The 25,547-nt window shown below is 38.9% G+C and overlaps 1 protein-coding gene across 1 annotated transcript; it reads left to right on the forward strand.

Moving 5' to 3' along the window:
• The first annotated feature begins 435 nt into the window (after positions 1-435).
• On the forward strand, positions 436-24,986 carry nsmaf (neutral sphingomyelinase (N-SMase) activation associated factor). Its single transcript, XM_080543335.1, has 31 exons — positions 436-476; positions 1,978-2,067; positions 3,462-3,540; positions 3,679-3,743; positions 4,174-4,210; positions 4,453-4,503; positions 4,734-4,805; positions 5,588-5,635; positions 6,182-6,234; positions 8,032-8,161; positions 9,342-9,413; positions 10,200-10,308; positions 10,665-10,841; positions 11,681-11,760; positions 12,228-12,318; positions 12,453-12,516; positions 13,135-13,186; positions 13,409-13,529; positions 14,152-14,283; positions 15,200-15,242; positions 16,204-16,370; positions 17,008-17,119; positions 17,604-17,662; positions 18,032-18,099; positions 19,109-19,176; positions 20,628-20,751; positions 21,314-21,397; positions 22,383-22,533; positions 23,093-23,195; positions 23,610-23,719; positions 24,169-24,986. Exons 1-31 carry the CDS (start codon positions 439-441, stop codon positions 24,261-24,263), a joined length of 2,745 nt encoding a protein of 914 aa, XP_080399461.1. The 5' UTR covers positions 436-438; the 3' UTR covers positions 24,264-24,986.
• Positions 24,987-25,547: the final 561 nt, after the last annotated feature.

Genomic DNA, 25,547 nt, shown 5'->3' on the forward strand with positions numbered 1-25,547 from the left:
AATAAATAAAATAGATAGTAGAAGTAGAATGTCATGGTTATTGCATTCTGTGGCAGACTCTATGTTTTATGTGGACCCCAGGATGTGCAGCATGGTAAACATAATACATAATAATAATAATAATAATAATAATAATAATAATAATAATAATAATAATAATAATAATAATGTTATTTGTATAGCACCTTTCATACAGACTATGCAGCAATAAGTGCTTTGGCAGTTCAGCAAGCACAACCATATCACAATAATGAATAGTTCAGCGCAACCATATCACAACCATATCACAATAATTAATAGAACAACTTTAATAAAAAGAAGTAAAAAGAGTAGGGAAAACCATATCTTGAGAGAGCGCTTTTATTTTGAAGTTTAGCCTAACCGGAAGTTCTCTCATATCTGCCAGCTTCACGCGAGTGAGCGCTGAGAGGAAGGAGGATGGCATTTAAAAAGAAGCAAGAACGATCTAAAGAAAGGTTCGTATGGGAATAATATTATCCTACTGGGGTTGTATTGAACACTTTAGGACGATATCGATGTTGCCTTTCTTTGATATTCATGCCAGGGTGCTGTCAACATCTAACCGGTCTCAGAGGGCTGACTAAATCTAATAGAGATCCTGGTATTTCCTTGTTTTGAAGGCCAGTCTGTTTGGTGACATGAGGGTGAATGTTCTTCTTGTGTGAAATGTGAATGCGTTTATTTCTAAACTATGATACCTTTTTTTAGGCGTGGTCTGTGTAGGATTTCCTAGGACTTTAATGTCCTCGGTGATAGCTTGCTTGTTTTGCTAGTAGCCTAATTGGGCTTCTTGACATAGAACATTAGTTCGAGGGAATGCGTCTATTCTTGCCGAGACGATAGATGGACAAAATTGAGAACAGTCCTGCATATAATATTAGGCTACAACACCATCAAGGCCATAAACCGTTGTATGTTGTTAGTGTTTTAGGGGAGAAAAAAAAAAAATACTATTTTCAACTATTTCCTGTTGTTTCAAAAAAATGTTCCACACTTCAAAATGACAGCACAGTGTTTAGCCTGACCGGCCGCTAGAGGTCGCTGTTGATAATGACTTGTGTGTCTCGTCTAACTAATCATGTCCGACCGCATGTTAAGCCAGTTACCATTCTCCCCTTCAGTTAACAAGTCCCTTAAACATGCTCCATGCACGCTGTGTAGTCGTCGGGTTCCTCCTTATCAATCATGTTGAGTTGTAACTAGTTTAGCATTGTGAAAATAATAAACAATTAAGACACTGTCTTCATAAAGCACAATTGTCGAAGTGGTCTCTATAGACATGAATGAATGAATGACTGGTCTTTATTGTCATTAATACAATACAGGTACCATACAACGACATTTGGGAGGGGGGCTCCCCTGGTGCTAGGTAAAAAATACTAAAAACAAGAAGGGAAAAGAGCTGGTTTACATAAATAAAGGCTATATACACTATCCACTATACTATACTATACAAATAAAACACTGTGCTGTACTCTATGCTATGCTATAAATATCCTAACATGTGGTTGCAGTCCAGCAGAAGTCCCATTGCTGTTCAGTGGGGATCTGTGTGAACAATGCAACACTAGGCAAAGCTATTTTTTTTCTAAGTTAGAAATGCAGACATGGTGTTGCATTATTCACACAGATGCCCATTGAGAAGCAATAGGACTTCTGCAACCGCATGTCGTGACTGTGTGTGTACAAGGCTTAAAGGGATGGTTCCTCATAGGCCAGTAGTGACAGATTCTCTCGTTCTCTGTCATCTACTTTGCCACCACAGCACATTGAAATGACATGCCAAAATCTCCTCAGAGAAACTTCAGACAGTAGTTTAGAGTCAATCCTTTTTTGACTGATAGGTCAAAAGGTCCTGTCTGAATCCCTTGAATAATTACATCACAGCTTAGTTTACACATTGTTTGCATTGTCTCACACTTACATTTTTTTTTATCTTCTGTGGCTGTCCGCTAGGTTTTCTCTTCTGTTGCTGGACCTGGGAGAGTATTATTTTGAACAGCACACAGCATACCATGTGACAACCAGTTCAGCCGGCGGAAAAAGGTAGGCCTAGTGTTACTTATATAGCCTACGTGTGGTAGAGCAATGCACTTGTGGGTTGACTCCTATTGGGAATGTATACAAAAATGTATGCGCTCACTGTAATGTAACTTAGTCACTTTGGATAAAAGCGTCAGCTAAATGCCATATACAGTAGGTCAGGGTTTGAGGCCAGTCAGTAGCTTTGTTGAGACCTTTGTTGTTTCTTAGTTTGGAAGTTGGGGAGTTCTGTGTGCAGGATAGGCTCATCATGTATGGATGGAAGAGCTCAACAACCAGGGTAGTAGTACTACTACTTCTAGTACTACTACGTATTTAAAAAGTTATTTGTTATTTGTCAAAGTTGTGCCAGAAAAAAATGCAGATCTGCAGTGACATGCACAGTCAGTCAGTGAAGTGTACAGTATGTTTCCCCCACAAATGATAGCGCCCCTCCTGTAAATAAAGCAAGATGTTTATTCATACAGTTTTTTTTTACTATGACACTGGTTGTGTCTCGGTTTTAGAGTGTGTTCCTGTTACTTACAAGGAGGGCTTTTCTCTTTGCTTACCTTCTGTGACCAAAGAGAAACATATTTTGTGTTTATTTATTCATTTATTTATTAGCCAGACACAACCAAGGTTGGTGGAATGTGTTTCACAAATCAGGTCAATGTGACCACAACATCCACTTTAGACACTCCAGTCACTAAATCAGTAAGATTCCAAAACGTTTACTGAAGACTTACTGAAGGACCAAAAACCAAGTGGAGTGGTAGATCTTGGTTAGCATCTTTACTCGGAAGGCGATCTTATGCTTGACAAGGTTGGTGACTGCTGGTCTAGTGTGTAGTTAGTAGGGCTGGGCAAACGATCAAAATTCATTTTTCGATAATCGCAAGAATTAACGATCAATTATCGATTAATTGATAAGCTTTTTTTTCATAAAAATAATAATAAATAGGGCAGAAATAACAAGCATGTTTTCCTTGGGAAAAAAACGTTATTTGTGTTGCTATTGTACACATTCATTCATTCACATTCAAACTAGACACTACAGTCAGATAACAATCCTCTTAAACAAGGCAGTGAGTAGCCTAAATTGTTTAACTTAAACACATTTTACGTTATAAATAAAAATATAGAAAATAAGTAACTCACCATAGGAGCAGTAAAAAAAACAGTTACTCACAAATAGGAGGATGACTGAAAACGTTAGTGTCCTTAAAAAAACTAATAAATTAAAAAATCAAATTTATTAATGATTATCGAGCAAAATATTTTGTGATCGACCAAGATCCTTATCGATCAATTATCGATCGTCGATCATTGATGCCCACCCCTAGTAGTTACCAGGGATCAGTTTGTAGTTCAGCATGTTGTGTGCTTCCACTGCAGTGATTGTTTTCTTTTTCCAGAAAAATCCGAGGGTCGTTCAAGGTTTGCTCTAAGTCAGTCCTGTTTGAGCCTGAAGACAATGTGGAACCCATTTTAAAGGTTTGTTCCGGTGCATTTTTACAGTCGTGGGGCACTCATTTTATGGTTGTTTATTCAAACTTTGATGATATACCTGTATGTTGCACATTGTGTTGTAACCGATATTGTTTCATTCAAACTGTTCTTAACCGCCCCTAGATTCCTCTCAGAGACTGCAAAAGGATTGAAGGGGTCAAGGAAAATGACCATGACCTTTTGCATGGGTGAGTGTAATTCTGAGGTGAAGCTAGGCTTCTAACATAAGCCCCATTTCCCCCCTGCACCTCCCTTTGCCTGGCTAATAAACCATACTGTTTAGCTGTTGGTAGTGGGCTACATGGCTAATTAGCCTGAGTCACTTGCTTAGTCAAATGTATCGATTGTAAGTCACTTTGGAATAAGGCGTCTGCTAAATGGCAAAAATGTAAATGTAAAGTAAGTTTGTCTTGGGAAGAGATGGGACTGGGGTGAACCATTATTGGAAGTGGTGCCAGTGGTTGGCAACCAGAAAGTGCAGGGGGTTAGGATTGTAGAAATCAAGTGCTATGCTAAATGCATTTGCTCTATTGATTGTTTTGTCAGAGGCCCTGCTTGCAGAAATCGCTGACAGTGCTTTTAAATAGTAATTTATTTGAATGATGTTGTTTTTTGTAGGAGCAAACCAGCTGGCCTCTCCATTGTATGCAAACAGGTGTGTTTAGTGTATTTTGATACACATTTTCTGTAACCTTCTAGCCAGGGATTTTTTTTTTTTAAGTTATAGGCTATTATGCAAAACCTCCCCATGTAGGCTAGTTTCTCTGAAGAAAACAATATCTTTGGGGGAGGAGGAAATAATTAACTCAAATGTTGTTGATGTTGAATAATTGTGTCTACATTACTATGCATAGCGACTTATGAAGCTAATAAAACTAACCTACATTTTAACTTTAGGTTTACCATATCAAAGAGAACAATGTTGTAGCACCTTACAGAATTGAAAGGGTGAGTACATTAAGTTGTTTCTGTGATGTGGGCTGTCAAACGTATGATTATGAAATGTCAAATTGTACACAGCATGAAATGCCAACTCCCTGTTTTTGTGTAGTGGGAAAATATTTTAAAAAATGATTACTTCATATGTGTACATTATTAAGTGTCTTGGGTAATTGATTGTGTGACTAATCGTATGACTGAAAAAATGATAAACTCAATGTTCTGACAACTTCAAACAGGAGGAAAAAACTTTTTTTTTTCACCTGGAAATTTCAAGTAAAACAGAGGATGTTGTCCACATACTACTTCAGGTATGTGACAGTTCACCCAAACAGTTCACGGCAATTACACATGTGCATCAACTTATGGATGGATGCTTATATACTGGTTTAGGTTAATATAAGCACTATGCTCTGCCATCGGGGTGTTATTATGCGCTTCATACGCGCTACTGCTATTATGCAGGTGTCGCTAGGCGCCCACACATAAGACGTAAGACTCCCGTGCATATATTACTCATTGTGGGAGTGTTCATATGTTAATGAAGTGCGCTAGGCGCCCCTGCTATTATGCGATCTGACTTTGCGCCTAGCGCTAAGAAGTGGTTTGAAAAGTTCTTAGGCGCTAGACTTCATGCACGTTTTGAAACACGAGCGCGCCTCCGCGGTTTGCGCATGCGCGCCGACCGACTTCTTAAGAAGTGGGTCAGCGCGCATGCGCAAACCGCGGAGGCGCGCTCGTGTTTCAAAACGTGCATGAAGTCTAGCGCCTATGAACTGCATAATAGCATAGCGCTTATGACTTAACGCAGCCGGTTCTTAAAGGGAATGGCACCTGGCACGCTGATTGGGTTGATTGAGAAGACGCCCAAAACACACCCATGACTAATTTCTGGGCTTAGCGCCGGGTCTTAGGCGCCCACTACCGCACGCATAATAGCAAAGTCGCCTTGACCACGCCTCCACGTCTTAAGTTTAGATCTACCGCCTCGTCTTATTGCTTAAGACTTATGAAGTGCATAATAGGGCCCGAAGTGTTTATCCTTTTAAATACTGTAGTGTCATCTGACATTTTGCTCTCTCTAAATCTGCAGCTGCATAGGGCATCCTGCCTTGACAAGCTTGGAGACCAGACTGCAATGGTGAGTTGTCTCAGTAGTGTTCAAACATGTATTTGTTATGACCTGTTTACTTCACATGTTGGATTCTTATCTCAATGGTTTGAATAGCCGATTTCAAAATGGAAGCTAACTAGTACTAGAAGACAAGCAAACGGCTCATCGAAACAATAGGCCGATCTGTCTCTTAACTTTTTTATTTAATCCACTGAATCTTTCTTGGCTTCTTCCTTGAGGACTTCTCTATTCCAGAGGTTGTATAGTGGCAGTCCTAGTGCTAAAGTCCACATCTTGGCAAAAGAGTGGTATATCTTTGCTCAGATATTCAATTCAGCCTCCTCAACTCTCCCTGCTTAAATGGAAGCCTGCTACTATGGCTACAGACATAGTGACGTGTGTTTTGCACCATTGCACATCACTCTAACCCTACACTTAACCAATATTTTGCACTACACCCATTTGGCTGTAGGTACTACAGGTCCCTATTATCTCAGCAAGGGAAATGCATATTCAAAAACTGTCTAGGTGAATTAACTACAGTACAACTACTGTATTTTTTATTTTCCATAGATTGCTGCTAATTTGCAATCCAGATTGGCAAGAACCTCATTCGACAAGAACAGGTATGTGTCAAAATAAAGTCCAATAAAGTATCACAGAGACCCTGTGACGGTGCTAAAGCAGGAGCTTGCTCTGGAGAATGTCCAACCTAGTACATTCTGGAGCCCCTCCCCCTCCCCCACACCCTGCCATCATCAGAAGTCGCCATTCTATTCAAATGCTAAATGTGTTTTATTCAAATGCTTGATCATCCTAACGATCTTATTTCTACACGAGAGTAACATTCTTAGGCTTAGGCTTCGACGTTGGCATTGCAGCAGGATACAAAATCAACAATAATAGAATAAAGTAAAATTAGTAGAGTAAAGGTCTTTGCACACTGATTTTTTGTTAGATTGACGTTGCGAAATCTTGCAGAATGGAGTCATCAAGCAGTGAGCATGATCTTGTGCTCCTGTCACTACTTGAGAATAGAAAAAGAAACACCTATAACCATGCTGAATTATGTACCTATATGATGCATTGTCAGTCTGTGACAGTGTGTGCACCTGCCCGGACCCTGCCCTTCTGCCTGAATTTGAGTATGATGCTACCCAAATGAATGTTATTATTTAGTGCCGTACTCAGAAAATCGAACCTGTTCCGAAATATGTATGACAGATGAATATTTCGGATTAGGTGTGCAAGCATGATTGACACAACATGAGTTCTAATGAGTTCTTTTTTTTTAAACGGACATAAAAAACACATCATTGTGCAAAGACCTTAAGTAATTAAGTAGGATAAGGTGATAAAGTGGTGGTAGTCATACTACAACGGGACCTATATGTTATGTTCCTATATGTTATGTTCTTAATATGATATGTTCCTATGCGCAGTGAAGCGGGGGAAATGAACATGCAATCTGACATTAATAAGCATGAGTTGGCTTTTATAATGCAACTTTTCATGCAACATGGAACAAATAAAATGATGTATGTAATGTAATCAAGTTTCAAGTATATTTGTCACATACTCCATCATGTTATATACATGTTATGTAAATATATATATATATATTAGCCTATATGTGCTGAATTAGATTCAGTGAATAAGATTGATATTTGTACCATCACACCAGGATAAGCCTTTGCCGCCATCTTTTTTTTCCCCAAGGCTGCAATGCTCTTCCATATCAGCAGAGGTGAATAAGATTGATATTTTTTTTTAGCATAATATGTTTATAATGTGTTATGATATTATATATATATATAAACACATTATGAAAAATCTATCTTATTCAGTCCTGTGCCCTCTGCTGATATGGAAGAGCATTACAGCCTTGGAAAAAAAGGACATGTCGGCAAAGGCTTATCCTGGTGTGATTTTGAAAATGTAAGGGTACTGGGTGGTAGAACGCACATATCTAGGAAAGGTCATGAAAGGAGGATCCTGAAATTTTATCGAGTGACATTGACGCTCCTAGTGTTAAAAGACTCATTCATGAGAGAAAAATCCTCATCTAAGAGTTTCAAAAATTGTTGTTCTTGTTTAAAGGGATGCTTCACTGTTTTGACACGGATTCGTTTTCTATGCTATTGTCATGAATCTTTTTATGTCCACTTGACGCAACTTCTGTGTAAATCTCCATGTAGTGAAACCAATGATCCCAATAAGTATTTTCCAAACACAAATCCTGCACTCTCAATAATGCTCAGAATTGCCAAAAAAAAGTGCTCCCACTGTATCGAAGAGTTGAGTGAGTGGGCTGCTGGAAAGCATTTGGATTGATCGACGACGGCACAAATATCGAAGCAGTCAAAACAGTGAACCCTCCCTTTAAAGGAAATTCACTAAACAATATTTGGGATTGTTCTCAGCTTTCAGAGTGTTTCAGAAAAACCACACATGGAATGTGAGGCGGAGATGGTCATGCCGCTGGTAACAAATCCTGGCCATGTGTGTATAACTGACCAAAGCATCTACTTCCAGCCACTCAACGGCTATCCTGTGAGTTACCCATATACATTACAGATGGAGCCAAATAGATGGAAATTCCCCGAGACTGCCATACACACAAAGTACAACAAGCGAGAATATTACAGAAAAAAAACGCTGCAAAAATAGGAAATAAAATCTCTTCTCTGCTATATTCTAGGCTACTGAAATAGGAACTGAATGTTCACATTTCAAGTAAAGTACAGTAGGCTGTGGGATACAAACTTGATCAGTGTATTAGTTCTAAGAAACCGACCCAAGCCTAACTAGGGCCGTCTAGCAAAATGTGCTGTCTTACCAAATGTGGTGAGTTTTAGCTTTCCTCAATTTGCTGTGATCCCCTGCAGAGGCACGATTGAAATTGTCTCATGCAATATATTTGACTCCATCTGTATGTTAAAAACAGCATTTCTCTATCTCTTCTTTGAGCCACAGATATTTGTATTCGTAAACTGAGGAGTAGAGCCTGGCAAATGTATTTAACCCTCACCCCCCAAACACACTGACCAACTAATACAAACATTCAACACTTAGTTCAGAGCCAATAGAGCCAGACAAATAAATCTATCTAGCAAGCTCATTAAGCAAGGCTCTGCAGTCACAAACTATACTCTCAAGTTTCGGGATTATTTTGTTACATGGAACATAGCAAATCTGAGCACTGTCAGTCATTTCTACCACAGAAGGATGTATCTTATCAAACATCCTTCACAGCTCTTGCCTCAACCTGGTAGTGGCTCCTTTGTGCAGCCCTTCGTCACCCACTGTCACCTACTGTATGGTTGCTGGCTTGTTCACAAACAAAATGTAAAAATCCAAATGAAATGCACTGCAATTCAGTTACCAAGGCAACAATGTGAACACCAAATACAGTTGCATTTGCCATTGCCAACCCCTCAGTTTACTTGCAGTGATGTTTGGGGGGAAATGCCACTGTCATTGTCATCTAGTATGTTTCACTTAGTGTCCTTTAGAATTTATCAATAGATTCAATCTATGTCCTGTTATCATGTTTCATAGATCCTTCTTACTACTGTCCCTTTTAACCCATGTTAATTTAATTTAACCCTTTTCACCCATGTTAATTTAATTTAACCTTTATTATTCATGTTAATTTAACCCTTTCAACCCATGTTAATTTAACCCTTTCAACCCATGTTAATTTAACCCTTTCAACCCATGTTAATTTCAGGAGCAGGTAATCAAAATCAAGCTCCATAGAGTAAGAAGGATCTACAAGAGAAGGCATGGACTCAGACCGTTGGTGAGTGCCATGGTGGTCTTATGAATGAGTAACATTGGGTAATGGTGGACAGATACACTAATAACATACTGCCTAGACTTGTGTTAGTTAATAGTTAACAAATATATTAATAAATGGTTTATATCACGTCATGTACTTCAATTTATTAACATGGTGATGCCCCCTAACATGACAGGAGTATTGTTTAAAAACGTATCATACTCAATTAAATGTGGCTTATACATGACATCACCATCTTTGTGTGGTAGATTTCAAAGCAGCGTGTTGGCATAGCAGGTAGCTTGCGGGTCTTGTGCAGTCCATTTCCACATGGAGCAAACCTTGCAACTTGGACACTGCTGGCCAAGGAAGTGTCTTCCCAGAAGACATTTGCACTCCAGGCATCTCTCTGACTGCCTCTGGCCGTTTCTTGTTTATTTCTTGTTCAGCTCACCAGTGTTTTCTTTCTTTGTATGATGTTCCATTCTTTGAATGATGTTTTACTTAAGCCTTAGGGTTTGGCTATGTTTCTGATGATAGTTTTTTTTTTCAGCCTCAACATGTACACACATACTCAAATAAATGTTGACAATCTATACTTAAACCTCATCGTAATTGTTTCTCTAGTAATTAGAATAATAGTTAACCTCTTAATCTAATTATAACTTTAACCATTACTCTAACCTCACCGATAACCGTTAAAACTGTAAGTACTATCAAAAACTAAATATGTTTTCCATAGTAAATGGAAATGAACTTACCATTGTAAGGCTCTGTTCACTTACAGAATCACTCTCTCTTTTACAGGGGCTAGAGGTGTTTTGTACCGAAAATGACCTCTCCTCTGACATCTATCTGAAGTTTTACAACACCAGTGACAGAGATGAACTGTACTACTACATCGGCACATTCTTGGGTCAGTTACCGCTCAATAAGTGTAACAGATGATTAACCTGGCTTTGCATTGTGATGTTTCCTTCCTGTGATTTTAAGTACTGTTGCCCCTGCCTCTTTGGCGAAACTGAAAATATAAAAACCCAAGCTAGAGCCTGTTCATGTATAGCAGTTTGGCTGGTACTCCTTTGAGGACCTGATCAAAAAAAGTATGTGAACTTGTCACTGTTTGCCTAATTCTATGTGGATTAGTTATGAAAAATATAAATAATTTATAATTATTATGAATTTCCTATTGCTTGGCTACAGCTAGATCTTTTAGCTTCTTAAGTGGGCAACTGACATTGGTTCCAACTTGACTCTGTCTCCTATACCCAGAAAACCACATGGTTGAACACACTGCAGAGAGTTACATGCTACAGTGGCAACGGGGTCACCTCAGTAACTACCAGTACCTCCTGCACCTCAATAACCTGGCTGACCGTAGCTGCAATGACCTGTCTCAGTATCCTGTCTTCCCATGGGTCATTGCTGACTACACTAGCTCAGAACTTGGTAAGTGATGCGCAAGAGCAAATGCAGGCTTCCATGTACAGTTGGCTTACTTTGACCTTATTTGTAATTGACATTGTGGAACAGTTGTTGCACTGATAATTAAAATATGTGACACGGTCTAGTGAAAAGGTCTGCAGGTCACCAATTCTCAAGTCGCGCAAATGACTGAAAGGTCTATTTATTTATTTTTTATTATATATATAATTTGGATTTCTGATTTTTTTTATATTACAAAAGGTTATTATTATTGTTGAAGAGACCACTCAATGTAACAAACAACAATTTTAGGATTGGATTCACTGTAATGTCTGCCGTCCTGCTTCGTAGGCTACTGGGTTAGTGATACATGGCTTGTAAACAAACTAAAGTTTTAAGACGTGTTCAAAAGGAAGGACTGTGTGATCATCTAATTATGTGTAGTTATGTGTTTTTAGCATGTTGATGTTCTATCAGCATGTTGTAAACATGCAGTTAGATGTTCATAGCGATGTTCTTTCTTAGCTGCTAGCTAGCTACCAACATGATGGTAGCAAATGCGTCTGTTTTGATTCAGAGTAATTTTCTCTGGTATTTGGTTTGAGGGGTACCAATATTAACACATAATTGGAAAGCTTACAATCTGCACTTTCATAATCTGTAAAAACGACCTGCGTGTGCGTGTGTGCGTGCGTGTGTGTGAGAATGGTCCCATACCACACTCTACTACTATCCCCCAAACATGAAAGACACTGGGAAACACCCTTAACACTCAAACATCAGCTCCTTACTGTACTCGACATCTCACTCTGTTGTACTGTAGTTGCCTCAATTCCCTTTCTCCTTTGTCTTCTGTGTCTCAGATTTGATGAACCCTGCAACATTCAGAGACCTGAGCAAGCCTGTGGGAGCCCTAAATAAAGAGAGACTAGAGAGATTGTTGGTGAGACTGCTTTGTAGTGTAATAGGGGAGGGGGAATTGGAGGGGAAAAAGTTAATAAACTGGACAAAATGTAATTTGTCACTGTGGGGCAAATTCACATATACATGTTGAGATTTCCGCGCCTGTTAACAGGAAGTTCCACCTTTTTTTGTTATGTCCTGATCAAAACACAAGACACTCCAAATCAACTAATATTATGACAGATTTGTCCTTCTGAAGACATTTTTGATAAGTCACTTAACTATGCTGAACTATGCTGTAATTCACCTTTGTGTGTTTTGTAACCATGAACATGCTTAAGTGTAACAGTGTAACAACGTTTTTCAGAAAAATCAGAGAGGAAATTTGTCATAATATGAATTGAGCCTCATTTGTTCTTAACAGTCTAACAATGTTAATTATGAGTGGCAAATATCGATTTAGACAATGTTTAAAATGTTTTTAAGGTTCACTCCCCTTTCTTCCAGACTCGGTACAATGACATGCCTGATCCTTGTTTCATGTATGGCAGTCATTACTCCTCTCCAGGCTATGTGCTTTTCTTTTTATTCAGAGTGGGTATGTGTACTCCTTTTATAGTCATTTTACATAGTGTTGCATATTGCCAATGTGGGTTGGTTGCACAAATATAAACCAAAAAACACTCATGTAAGATGAGTTTATATATTTTTTTCTGACCTTTTCCTTTGCAGCCCCAGAACATATGCTGTGTCTTCAAAATGGCCGCTATGACAATGCAGACCGAATGTTTAATAGGTAAGATAGCTCTGCTGCCACAAGGCATACCCCTGAAAGTTCATGTTACCAGTTTGGTCCTCTGAGGCACCAACCTATATTGTTGCACATACTGGGCTCCAATTTGCTTCCGCTCAAAAAAATTGCTCTGTGTTGAGAGTTAAGTTCCTTTGGTGTTTTTCTTTCAGCAAGTTTCAAGAAGTGAAGTGGTGGAGGGCAAGCCTCCCGCAATGAGTGGGTGGGATTATTGAACATGTGCCATGTGCCATTGCCCAATCGGCCAATCAGGATTTCATGGCGAATGTTGGAATGAATAGGGACGTAATGCTTATTCTCCAGCTCTGCTACTCCCTCAACCCCCCATGCAGGTCCTTATAGATGTAGGAAATTAGCATATCATAAATAAAACATTTCAGCTATTATGAATGGCAACATAGGCCAACAACTTTGGCAGCAATAAGCCTGGCGCAAATTCAACCTGCACGCCTATGCTGTTGCAAAGTTTGTGTAGGTCGGAGCTCGGAGCAGACGCACCTAGAAGTGACACGAAAATACCGAAGTAATCTTACACCTAGTTTTTTTGCTGCTCATGGGTTTTTAGTGGAAGCAAATTGGAGCCCATAATTTTTTTTTTTACAGCATTGGGGAAACATGGAAAAATTGCTTAGAAGGTGCAACTGACTTCAAAGAGGTAAATATTTCATCATTTTTTATTTCTATATTTCTTAAATACCTGGACTGGCTATATTTTTGGGGTTGAATACTTTTTATTGCAACTGTATACCTTTTCTGTCAATGCAGGCTTAGATTTCTTTTACAGGATTTTCTTTTCTTTTCTTTTACTATTCAAATGTGTTCTTTTTGACATCATTTCTGTCATTTGTGGATTTATCCATGGAACTGTTTGTTTAAGTTGATTCCAGACTTCTATGGAAATGACTCCAGCTTCCTGGTCAACTGTTTGAATCTGGATTTGGGGAAGAGACAGGGTGGACACATGGTTGGAGATGTGATTCTTCCGCCCTGGGCTGCAGGTAAGTACTACAGCAGATAGTCTTGTTCTTTGCTGAGAAAGAGGGACATCTGTGGCAGAGTACACTTTCCACAGCTGCACACCCAGGCCAAGTCTTTCCTTTAAGATGGGTTGGGGCTGTGCTGCTCGTTGCAGTGCAAGTCTGTCCTTGGGATCAGTTAAGGCTGGCACCACAACCCATTGCAGACACTTTATTAGACACTTTTTTTCCATGTGCCAAAGGGGAACTGGAAACGTCACCCTGTACCAAATGGCTAGCTGTCAATAGAGCCAGTAACAAACTAAATGGAATTGGAGCTTCAGCAACTGTAGTGCCTATGGAAGGGAGAACCCAGGCCCATCGACGTTATGTGATTCTAATTTACCACTGTGTGGGGTTTACATATTCAGAGAGGAGTGGTGCTGCTTGCCAAACCCCACTGAACTGTTTTTAGGGCAAGGAATAGCATCTGATGTTCTGGAAATTGGGCAGAATTACTAGTTTAAGTGAAGCTGTGATCAAATCTGTAATTGACCCAGTTATGGTGACAGAGCTCCAAGTTAACCCAAGTACAGTTGACACATTTAACTCTTGTATGTATTAGTGACTGTGTACATGTTTCTCTGTTGTATGTTTGATGCAGATGCAAGTGAATATCTTCAGAAGAATCAGAAAGCACTGGAGAGTCTGTATGTGTCAGAACACCTGCATGAATGGATCGACCTGGTGTTCGGGTTCAAACAAAGAGGAAGTGACGCTGTGGCAGCCCGCAATGGTATGACTCACCTAGATAATACAGCATCCCTTGATAACTTTTGCCTGTTTTGGTCTCTCAAAAATGAATGAGTTGACAAGGTGTGTGACTTATGGAGAAATATTGAATACGTGCAAATTAAGGCTGAGCAAAAACATTTGCTGTGTCTTGTCAGGAAGTGTCGCTTTAGGATGACACATGAATTTAACTTTTGTAATGCGACTGTGCTTCACACAGCAGGATCGGGGACAAGACGGTAATTGATGGTCTTGAAAGCAGTTTCTGCAGCTCACATGAATAATGATGATATAGGCTAATTTGCTATCAAATTGGAAATACAGTAATGCATTTGGGATCCACCTCTACAATTTTCAGTTATCAGAATTTGAGACTTGTTGAGGCATGCATTAAAGAGGGAGGGTGGTCCATCTGCCATATTGCAAATTGTCATTATGTCATGCTGTAGTATGGTATATCACATCTATTCTATCCATGTATAGCTACTTGTTTGAAAACGGCAATGAAGTTCTCAGAATATGCAATTCCTTGATGATAATGAAACTTTGGCTAGACTTGTAATGTTTGCAGATAGAGTTTTTGTGGTATATCGTGGACATTGGCACAGCTAGCAGGGTGGTTAGACACGACGCGAAGCGGAGTGCCATTACACCCGTATGCTGTGCCAATGTCCACGATATACCACGGCTTCTCGTGGTAGACTTGTAATGGTTGCAGATAGAGTTTTCCACCCTGCACTTGTTTGCATGTTTGATTTGCACAGTAGCATTTCCCTGGAGAAGGTATGTCGGTTTTATTTGGACATTTGCTCACCCTGCTATGCAAAGCAAACACTCCTCTGGAAGTTCAGGGTGGAAAAGCTGCTTGCTACAATGTTTGAATCTGAATAGTAACTGAATAGTACTACTTTTATTTGCAGTGTTCCATCCATTGACATACGAGGGCTGCATTGACTGTGACAGGTAATGAACCCCTCAGTGTTTATTGGGTCTCTGTTTCTGCCAGTGGGTACTGGGTCTCTGTTTCTAGGACCAGATTTAGTGAATGCAATGGTTGGATCATTCTAGTGTCCTGGGGTTTGTAGTCATGAGCTGGGATAGTGTTTGCCATCACTACTTCACAGTCCAATCAAGGTGCATGAATGGAAGATCAAGCCGGATATGTAGGACATAATAAGATATACTCCGAGGCTGTATTGCCTCATCAGCATTACAGTGTGGTCAGCTATTGAATTCACTTGAACATGATTATAAGATGCACTATGACACCATTGAAACGTTAGCTCTCATCTGTAAAATGTGCAGTTTTTCATACACACGGCACAGTAAATATGTACGGTGCATTTGTACCCTATGTATTACAGAATACAGTGAGGAATATACATCGAGACAATAGTCAGGATTTTTGGTTATAGCAAGATTGGGACTGGATTGGAAAAATGTTTTCCTGGATAGAAAACTTTCTAGGAACTATGACATTTCCTGGATAGGATGCTATGCTGCATTTAGTTGTCTGGTACTTGTAATGACAATAACATTTAATCTAATCTAATATAGTATAGTGCCATTACACCCCCTAGCTGTGCCAATATTTGTTTTCTTCTTTCTACAAATATATACAGTATACAAACGATCAACGATAATGAACTACGAGAGCACTTAAATAGCCTCATAGGCAGCGAGGATGAGGCGCGGCTTAGCTTGCTAATACACGTTTCACTATTCAGATCGAAAGGAGGAAGGAGCAGATATTAGCATATATTAATATATGTTGATTCCTTGTTTTTGTTTTGACTTGTCTGTCGTACAACTGCAGGAGAACATCCACTTGTCTGAACATAAAATATTATTGTCCCGGACAAGCAGACAAGCCTTAATATCGAGCCCTGCATAATTATTTCTGCTGTTCTCTCTCTCTCTGAAGTATAGAGGACCCGGATCAGAAGATTGCCATGATGACTCAGATTCTGGAGTTTGGGCAAACCCCAAAGCAACTGTTCACCACCTTGCACCCACAAAGGATAACAGCGAAATTTCTGAGCCCATCACGAACAGCCAGTGGAAGCACATCAAACAATGAGCTTTCTTCAGGTAGGATGAATGGATTTGTCAATTGCAAGCCTACCAATCGATCTTAAAATGAATCAACCGGTCAGACATCATTTATATTATTTATAGTACAATTTATAATAACATTTCTAAAAGTATCTAGAGTGCAGTAATTGCTTCTTTTTATCAAGTCAAAAGTCATGATTAGAGCATAAACAGGAGAGCCTACTCTGTGCAAATGAAAACAAATGTGAAGCAATAATTACATTGCAAAGGAATGCAAGTGTATAAAGAATACAAGAGTAATTTGTTGATTTATATTGGACACAATATGGAGCCCTCTCTCATGCTGTCAGTAGGCTATCCGCATTACAGTCTGTTTGTTAATTTAGTGTCTATTTAGAGTCTTTAGACGATCCCTGTCCTTGTGCTCCTGAGTATGTTTTGGGATGTGCTTGACTTGACGTGTAAAAGGGGCATTCATAGGATGTAGAGGTTGAGCTATGGTCATTGCTGTCAATTGCAGCCTCACTTACTTCCTCCACACAATATACCAAATTTCAAGAATTTTTTGTACGTAAAGGGGGCTAGATTTAACACGAATTACTCAGTGGTATTTTTTGTGCTGTTTTGCCAATGGAAAATGCTATGGTACTATTAATCTACTGTGCTTTTGTAGCCGCTAATAGTGAGGACTTGTCCTTTGAAGACCTGACTGAAGAAAGCAGGAGACTTGCCTGGAGCAACATAGGGAAACTAAAGCTGATGTCTTGCCACAAAATCCATAAAGAGTGAGTAAGGCTCTACCACACCCTGTATATATATTGGATATATATCTGTTAAAATGCCTAATCAGTAACGAGTAACAAGTATTTGGCAAACTCTAGTTGCTGGTTCTAACCGTTATTAGATTATTAAACAAAACAGCCATGTGAATTTCCATCGTTTTTGGAGCAAATGTTGCAAAACAAACCTAAAGGAACATTTGCAGAAAATGATTACTACTACAAGTGAATCATTTCAGAATGCGACTCCTGTCGAAACTAAAAAGCAGTAAACATTCTGCCCAAAAAATATGATAGTATTTATTTTAATAGTCTCATGAGACAATTCCAGGAACTATATCTAAGTTTCCTACTAGGATATATATGAGGTTTGTATGTACACAGTAATTCTATTTTGGGACATCAATGATATATATATATATATATATATATATATAACAATTTGTTCTGTCAGCACATCATTTCTGATTGAACCCACTCTTCAATTCAGGGCTGTGACAGGCATTGCAGTGACTCGGAACCGGTCGGCTGTTTTCACAACATCACAAGGTGTGAAATACCTTTCAACTTATATTATACATTCAAGCTTGCAAGTCCAAATCCATCTCCTGAGAGAGGGTCATCAGGTCCCCCCAATCCATCTGTTTAGTGCTGAGTGAGAAGCGTCACTCGGGTCCCTTTTTTCAGTCTTTGGTATGACTTGAACCCCCAACCTTCAGATTTAAAGGCTGAGATACTAACCACAAGACCACTGAGTCACCACCAGTTTCCACATACAGTATAGCTGCTTTTTGGATATTTCATAGAAGTCAAATTAATTTTAACAATGCATTTGTTCCATTGTTGACATTTTGTTGGTGGCCCTGCATGCAGAATTCACTAACAGTGCTTTTAACAAAGGATTGTTTTCATCCACAGACTCCACGTTAAAGATGTTTTCCCAAGACTCAAAGGGCTTGCAGAGAAGCATGTCCTTCTCCAACATGGTATGAAGTATTATTAAATGGGCTTGCAGAGAAGCATGTCCTTCTCCAACATGGTATTAAGTATTATTAAATGGGCTTGCAGAGAAGCATGTCCTTCTCCAACATGGTATTAAGTATTATTAAATGGGCTTGCAGAGAAGCATGTCCTTCTCCAACATGGTATTAAGTATTATTAAATGGGCTTGCTTCAGCAAGTTCACCTCTAGTTGTTTTGCATATTACTTTATTATTAGGGGTTCAAAAGTAGCAGTGCATGAAAGTTGCACAGAAATAATGTTTTATCTTGTCAGAATTACGAACACCTAAAAAGAATAATTCTGGAATAGAAAAACTATCACATACTAAAGATGTCTGTTGACCAATAGTGCTACCATCTGCAAAGTGCATCATTCCATTGGCTACAGCAGCTTAAAGGGTTACAGTACCATCATTTTGGCTAGACATTTTACATGGATTCTCATTACAGCTATGCTATCAGTTCCAAAGCCGTGGATATATTTTTTTGTTAGTGTGACATCATTATATTTGCAAATGTACTCAGTTGAGATATCAGTTTATCCAATACTAGTGGCTAGACAGATTGTCATGCTTTTGTTTGGTAATGGGACATTTTCAAAGAATGCATATCAAAAAAATCCATTCAAGCGTTAATTAGTTAGTTTTTGGTATATAATGTTAACAATACCTTTTAAACTCTGACCTTCTGTATAATGCCCAGTCATTATTTAATTGGTCACAAATTGGTCCAAATACTCATGAACATAAGATTATTTTGTCAAAGTTTGTAAGCCTAAAGCTAAGCATTTTGTGGGGACACAAGAAATGTATTGATATCATTTGAGAATTATAACCATACATCCGACACAATTTTGAGGTACGCAGTTAGCAATAAACCTTTGTCTTCAAGTCTATTTATCTAATTTCTTATCAGCATTTAATGGTTATAAATGTTCAAATGGTCTTTGAGCATGATATAAAATCCAGAATTTAAATGCTGTTTTTTTTTCAGGCATTATCATCGTGCTTGATGCTACCAGAGGATAAAACCGTAGTCTGCTCTTCGTGGGACAATAATGTGTGAGCATGTTTTTTTAAATGATATTTACCATTATTCCATTAATCATTCACTGTAATTATATGTTATTTTATGTTATTTCATATCATATTTTATAATTCATGATATGGACTATTTTCTTGTTCAGCACATTTTCAATCTCATTCCAAGCAACATTTTACATTAAACTTTCCATTAAGTTTACCCTCACTATTTTAGCGGATGCTACTGAGGGACACTGTATATAATTAACCTGTTTGGTTGTATATGGGGAATTGAGTGTGGGCACTTTAAGGTTGGTCGCAAGATTGTGATGTAGAGGGGTTTTACGTAGCATTTAAGTGCCTGTTGAGTTGATTGTTGTTTTTTGAATTTGAATCGATTTGAACCTCATTTCGATCATGGATTAACTAAAACAAAATCAAATACAATCTGAGGGATTGGGGAACAAAGAAAACAAACATTTGTGGCCAAATCACATCAAAGTAACTTCCAATCAAGTCAGAGTTCTTTGAGGTGATTTGGCCACAAATATTGAAGTTTATTTTTGTTCCCAAATCACTCCCATTGTTTTTGCAAGCAGTGGCTAATATTAGCTGAAGTTAGTAGTAACTTCAACAACTGAATCATGGATTAATCGATGAGCCTAGTTAAGAGTACTTGTGTGGTTTTACTCACAAAAAGCCATTTGTTGCATAATCGTTTTTGTCAATCTTTACAAAAGTTAACCAACATTTGGGGGTTCCATAATGCCTGTAATGAATGAATTCCATTTGACAGGACTTTTGTCGCATGAAATGGCATTGGCACAGCTTAAAGTTGTCAATTTTATGGTTGTGGTCTGTCATCAATGTACAAAGTGGGTGAAAGTCACCTAGCGAAGCACTTTTGCTGCTCTAAAAGTAACCTAGGGTTTTCGTTGAATAACAAGATTAATCAAATATCGGGGGTATTCCACCAAAGTCGCTAAAGGGCAATCCAGGCTTATTTTGATAAATCTCGCAAGATTTATTTTTAAAAATCCAACCTTATTTTGATGAGTCTCGCGAGTCAAAATAAACCTGGATTTTCCTTTAGTGGCGTTGATGGAATACCCCCCTGGTTCGCTAGAAAGCTTTGGGGGAAATTTACGCTAGTATGCATTGCAACCTTAATATTGACTGCACAGGCCTTTGTAAAGAAGTGAACTGGGTGGGACAAGCTATGAGTTGGAGTGGGATCAGCCGATGAAGTTGGCACATGTTCTTTTCCATCCTTTTAAATATGCATGTCGCTACCTATTGACAGGCTGCAGGAAATTGCTAACATTGGCTTTATGTCTGGTCAAAAATGATGACCAGAACATTCACTACATGGTGCTCCCATACTGGCACAGAGGTGATCAAAGGTATTCCCTCTAAGGTTAACTGATGTAGCCTCTCTTGAAATAATACAGAATTTCTCTCTCATTCATACAAATCTGTTTTTTTCCTAGGTATTTTTACTCGATTCCTTATGGCAGGCGGCAGGACACTCTGATGGGACATGATGATGCCATCAGTAAAATGTGCTGGAAGGACAACCAGCTTTATACAGCATCCTGGGACTCCACAGTGAAGGTACAGGGTTTATAACTCACCGCATTTACTCTGACTAGGGCTTGTTTCTGAATGCGGTATTAGTTGTTTGTAGAGTAGTGTTAAAGGAGCTACACATGGTATTAGTTGTTTGTAGAGTAGTGTTAAAGGAGCTACACGTGGAATCTTGCTCCCCTGTATTGGAATTGCGATTCCAATAAGCTGTTGTTTAGAAATGTTCTAGTATTAGCCATTGGTACTAGCTAGCTTCCATCACAAAATCGTCTAGACGATTTAAATAAGATCCAGACTTGTCAGGTGAACAGGTAATGATAAATATTTCCTTTCATAGCCTGCAAACTACGATTTGACAACAGAGCAGGAGAAAGCAATACTAATACAATCTAAACTTTGGTGGAGCGCTATTACTTCAAACACAAACCCTCCCATCATTCCTCCAAATTGGTCCATTGGAATCCTGTCTATTGGAGAGGGTTAGGGTTAGCTCTTAACCTTTCCCAGAGCTGTATATTCAGATTGTTTATCTGTGTTTGACAGTATAACAGTGCATGTATAAAAGCTTATGTTTATGTCTGTATTGAAGGTTTGGCAATGTGTGTCTGCTGATATCGCAAATAATAAGAGGTTGCAGTTTGAGCTGTTGGCCGAGTTGGAACACGAGGCAGGGGTGAGTGCCCATCACTTAAATTATTATTTTAACTGGTCTTTTTGTGCAGCAGCAATGACGTCGACCCCCACTCACCACCCAGAAATCATGTTTCTTTAACCCTTTTCTACAAATCAGATTGTATTCGTTTTACTAGGGCAGGTCAGGTAATGTAATTATGACTTGAGGACTTCCTTCATTTTAGTCCAGGGCAAATCTGCCATGTTGTCGCAAATCTGCCATGTCGTCACAATTCTAGCATGACCTTACCTTACCAAGAATATGCTTGTAAACAAAGTGGTAAAGACGGGGCAATGTGTTGCTGAAACCACCAACCTCACTACATTTGTGCCATTAGAATGAATGAATGAATGAATGAATGAATGAATGAATGAATGGTCTTTATTGTCATTGCTATAGTACAGGTACCAAACAACGACATTTGGGAGGGTTGGCTCCCCTGGTGCTAGGAAAGAAAAAAAAAACTAAAAAAACAAGAAGGGAAAGGAGCTGGTTTACATAAATAAAGGCTATGTACACTATCCACTATACTATACTGTACAGATAAGACGACTAGGGTTGTCATATTAGTTGTCATACATAGTGTTATTGCACATTCATTTAAAACAAACCGCATTAGACAAAACTTCTGACAGTAGCTAAACTGTCTGTTACTTTGGCTGAAGCGAAACGCCATGCTGTTTTACTGATTCTGGATTGCAGCTTTATGGAATGTCTTTTCTTGAGCACTACATATAACATAGAGAACACATGCTATTTGCATGTAATTACAATTAATAAACTACAAGGCTGACTTGAACAGTTCTGTGCCTGCATGGATATTGGTGAATGTGTAACCAGGCCAGCACATTTTAGGTCAGTAGTGTAAACAGGGTGAAAATGTCATTGAATGCTTTTGTTAAATGTTTTATGTTTTGTGTTGGTCCATTCTTTGGTAGTATGCATATCCTGCAGAATGTAACATCAAAATGTGTCATGTTTACAGGTGAACACTATCGACCTGAACTCAGCTGGTACTTTGTTGGTGTCTGGATCCAAGGATGGAACTGTATGCATATGGGACACCAGTAACTCAGTATTACTCAACCAAGTCCACTGCCACTCTGGAACAATCCACGACATAGCATTTAGTTCTGGTAGGTGTGTAATAAATAGGATTGCAAAACAACGTTTTTTAAAGAGGACATTTCATGATTGACATCTTATGAGTAGAAAAAAAGGGCTGCAAGGTGATTTAGATATACAGAAATACACATTTATTCACATGACATTTAGACCAGACATTGATATTAACTCAATAAAGCTACACAGCTGAAGAAATTGTAAGACTCCAGTCCATATTGTTATGGATATACATATAGTTACGTACGATAACGGGGAATGACGCTAACTGAAATTAATGTAATAGTTGGTGGAGAAGCCTTTGTTTCCAATGACAGCTTCAAGACGCTAAAAATGTCATTATTGAAATGATGTTGAGATGAAAAGTTGTTGATGTGTTGAATACTTCCCCCGCTGTATGTTTTATATATGGGTCACTATGGCTATGCTGACTCTGATGAAAATGACTCAAGTATCTTGGTGAGGGAACAAAATACCCCAACACTGCTATTGCTGACTATACAATTATTATTAATTTATTTTGTTTGACTTTGACTGAAGCCCCACAATAAGTTGGCACATGTCTTATCTTAGACAGTCGACACATTCTGAGTGTGGGAGAGGACTCCTGCCTGAAGGTGATGGACGTTCAGACAGGCATGCTGATCTCTTCTGTGCAAGCCGAGGAGGAGCAGCGGTAAGACCACGCATCTTTCCCAAGACCAAGGCTGCATCCAAATGCTCATATTATGACATATTTAGTTGTTTTTTTTGCAGAATTGTGACTCAATTTCTCTTCACATTCCAGTCTGACCTTCCCCCTCATTGTTTTAGCCTAGAGTCGTGGTACAAAACTTATTTGCAGACATTGGATCAACTTTCATACAATCAGAAAACCAAACCACCCTGTTTGTTTTTTTAGAGGACAATGATTGGACCGGTGGGATTTTATGTTTATCAAGGGCTTGTTTCTTTTTTAATGTCCAGATGGACACGTGAAGTGAAATTGAATGTGAACAAAATGGTACAGGATATCTACACTATGTGCTACTTTCTCTCAGGCCAATACTGCCCATCTAGCCTGCCTGACCTTGCCCGTCTGTGTGAACAGGTGTTTCTGCTGGGATGGAAATACTGTCCTTTCGGGAGGGCAATCCGGAGACCTACTGGTCTGGGATCTTCTTAGTAGCAAACTGACTACAAGGATCCCTGGACATTCAGGTACACTCAGTACCATTACTGACAGACTGTATGTCAAATTAGATTAAAACCTCTAAGACTCTAAACCAAATATGCCTGTATCGATGTGTTCGTGTTCTAACTAGTGCTGCAGGATCAAATATGAGAGTAAATGCATCATACAGCACCTTGTTTGAATGATACGACCTAGGAGAATACAGCCAATAATGACAATTACTAATATTAATGCATAAATAATTATGCAGTGCTGTGTTCACTTACTGTGTTCACTAATTGCTTATTCTTTTCACCCCTTTCAGTTGACAATAATGATACATGAGTTAACATCAACAAGTGTAGTAGTCAACCTTAGTTAGCTACATTAACAACATATGACAAGACTCATTTGGAATATTGTCAGTGTGGTATTTACCGTTTTCTGTCCCTTTATTGTAAAGTGATACCTTTTTATTTGTATTTCCCCTGATCAGGTGCTGTCACAGCCATGTGGATGAATGAGCAATGTAGCACTGTGATCACAGGTGGAGAAGACAAGCAGATCATATTTTGGAAACCTGAGTGCTAGCCACAGTGTTCCTGCGCTCCTCTGTCCTCTGCTTCTACCTGTGCACAGGCTCCACCCTCTCACCCAATTCACATGTATTGTCTGGCTCCAGCCAAAGAAACCAACACAGTCAGTCAAGTCAACATTGGCTGGCTGACTGACCCCAAGAGGGTAATAATTATGCAATGCTAACTCAGACCCTGTGCATTCTTGTGAACTGGCCCTGTTTACCGGCGAAACAATCATCCTGAAGTTGGGAGTGCTCAACCAAAACCCAGTCTTGGACATAACATGAACATAATCAATAAACCAATCAATCAAAGCAGCTATCAGTGACTTTCTGAGTAATTGAAAAAATATACCCCTTGATTATGATTTAAGCAAAGCAATATGTATTGCAAAATGTATTGTTTATGTTGTTGCTGACATAGTCGATTTATGATGTGAAGCTTGAAATCATGTTTTGAAAAAATGATGCTGCTTTTATTCCTTGAGCACAACAGATGGGTCATATAAAACTATATGTAAGCACAATGAAATGTCTTTGAAAAGTGTTGATAAGATGCTGTATTTTAGTATTTAGCATGCTAATTTTGCACTGTAATACTTGCTTTTAACTGCTTTTAAGTTAACAAAGGTTGATATTGTTTCCGAGGAATCTTTTTCCACATATTGTTACATTGCACATGTTTTACTTTCTGTGTTGTTTATGCTCTTATATCTGGGGAAAAGTACCTTAAAGTGCCTCACAATAAAATCATGTACAGGTTTGTCTTGTATATAGCCGCTACTGAACTTTGTTTGAAATTCATCTGATGAGATTTTGGCATGTTATACAGACGATGCTATGTGAACAGTTTGGGTACATTGGAGTCCAGTCTGCTAACGGTCAGCCTTACTACAGTAGCAATAGAGAACAGAGAACTGGTAAAGCGTCAATACTGGCCTAAAGCCCAGACTCGAGTTATGTCGCATCGCATAGATGTGAAGTGAGTTTAAGAATATGGCAGGTGGATTGTGCCATAATAAGAAATAAATAAATAAAATAACATCATAGAAACAACAAAGACATCAGCACAACAGAGAGATTCATACGATCCATTGCTAGTGGAATTAGTGACTGCATTGCTGATTACTAATGTGCCATGATTTCACGTGGTTGGAAAATGATCTGTAGGTGGTGCACTTCCTTATGTTTACAGCTAGTTTATTCCAATCATGAGATGCTTTGATTGAGAATGCAGTCTGGCTGAATGTGCTCTTTCTGAATGGGATGGAGCAGTCTCCTCTCACAGTAGCTCTGGT

Source organism: Nansenia antarctica (assembly GCF_963989245.1).
Source record: "Nansenia antarctica genome assembly, chromosome: 12".
NCBI lineage: Eukaryota > Metazoa > Chordata > Actinopteri > Argentiniformes > Microstomatidae > Nansenia > Nansenia antarctica.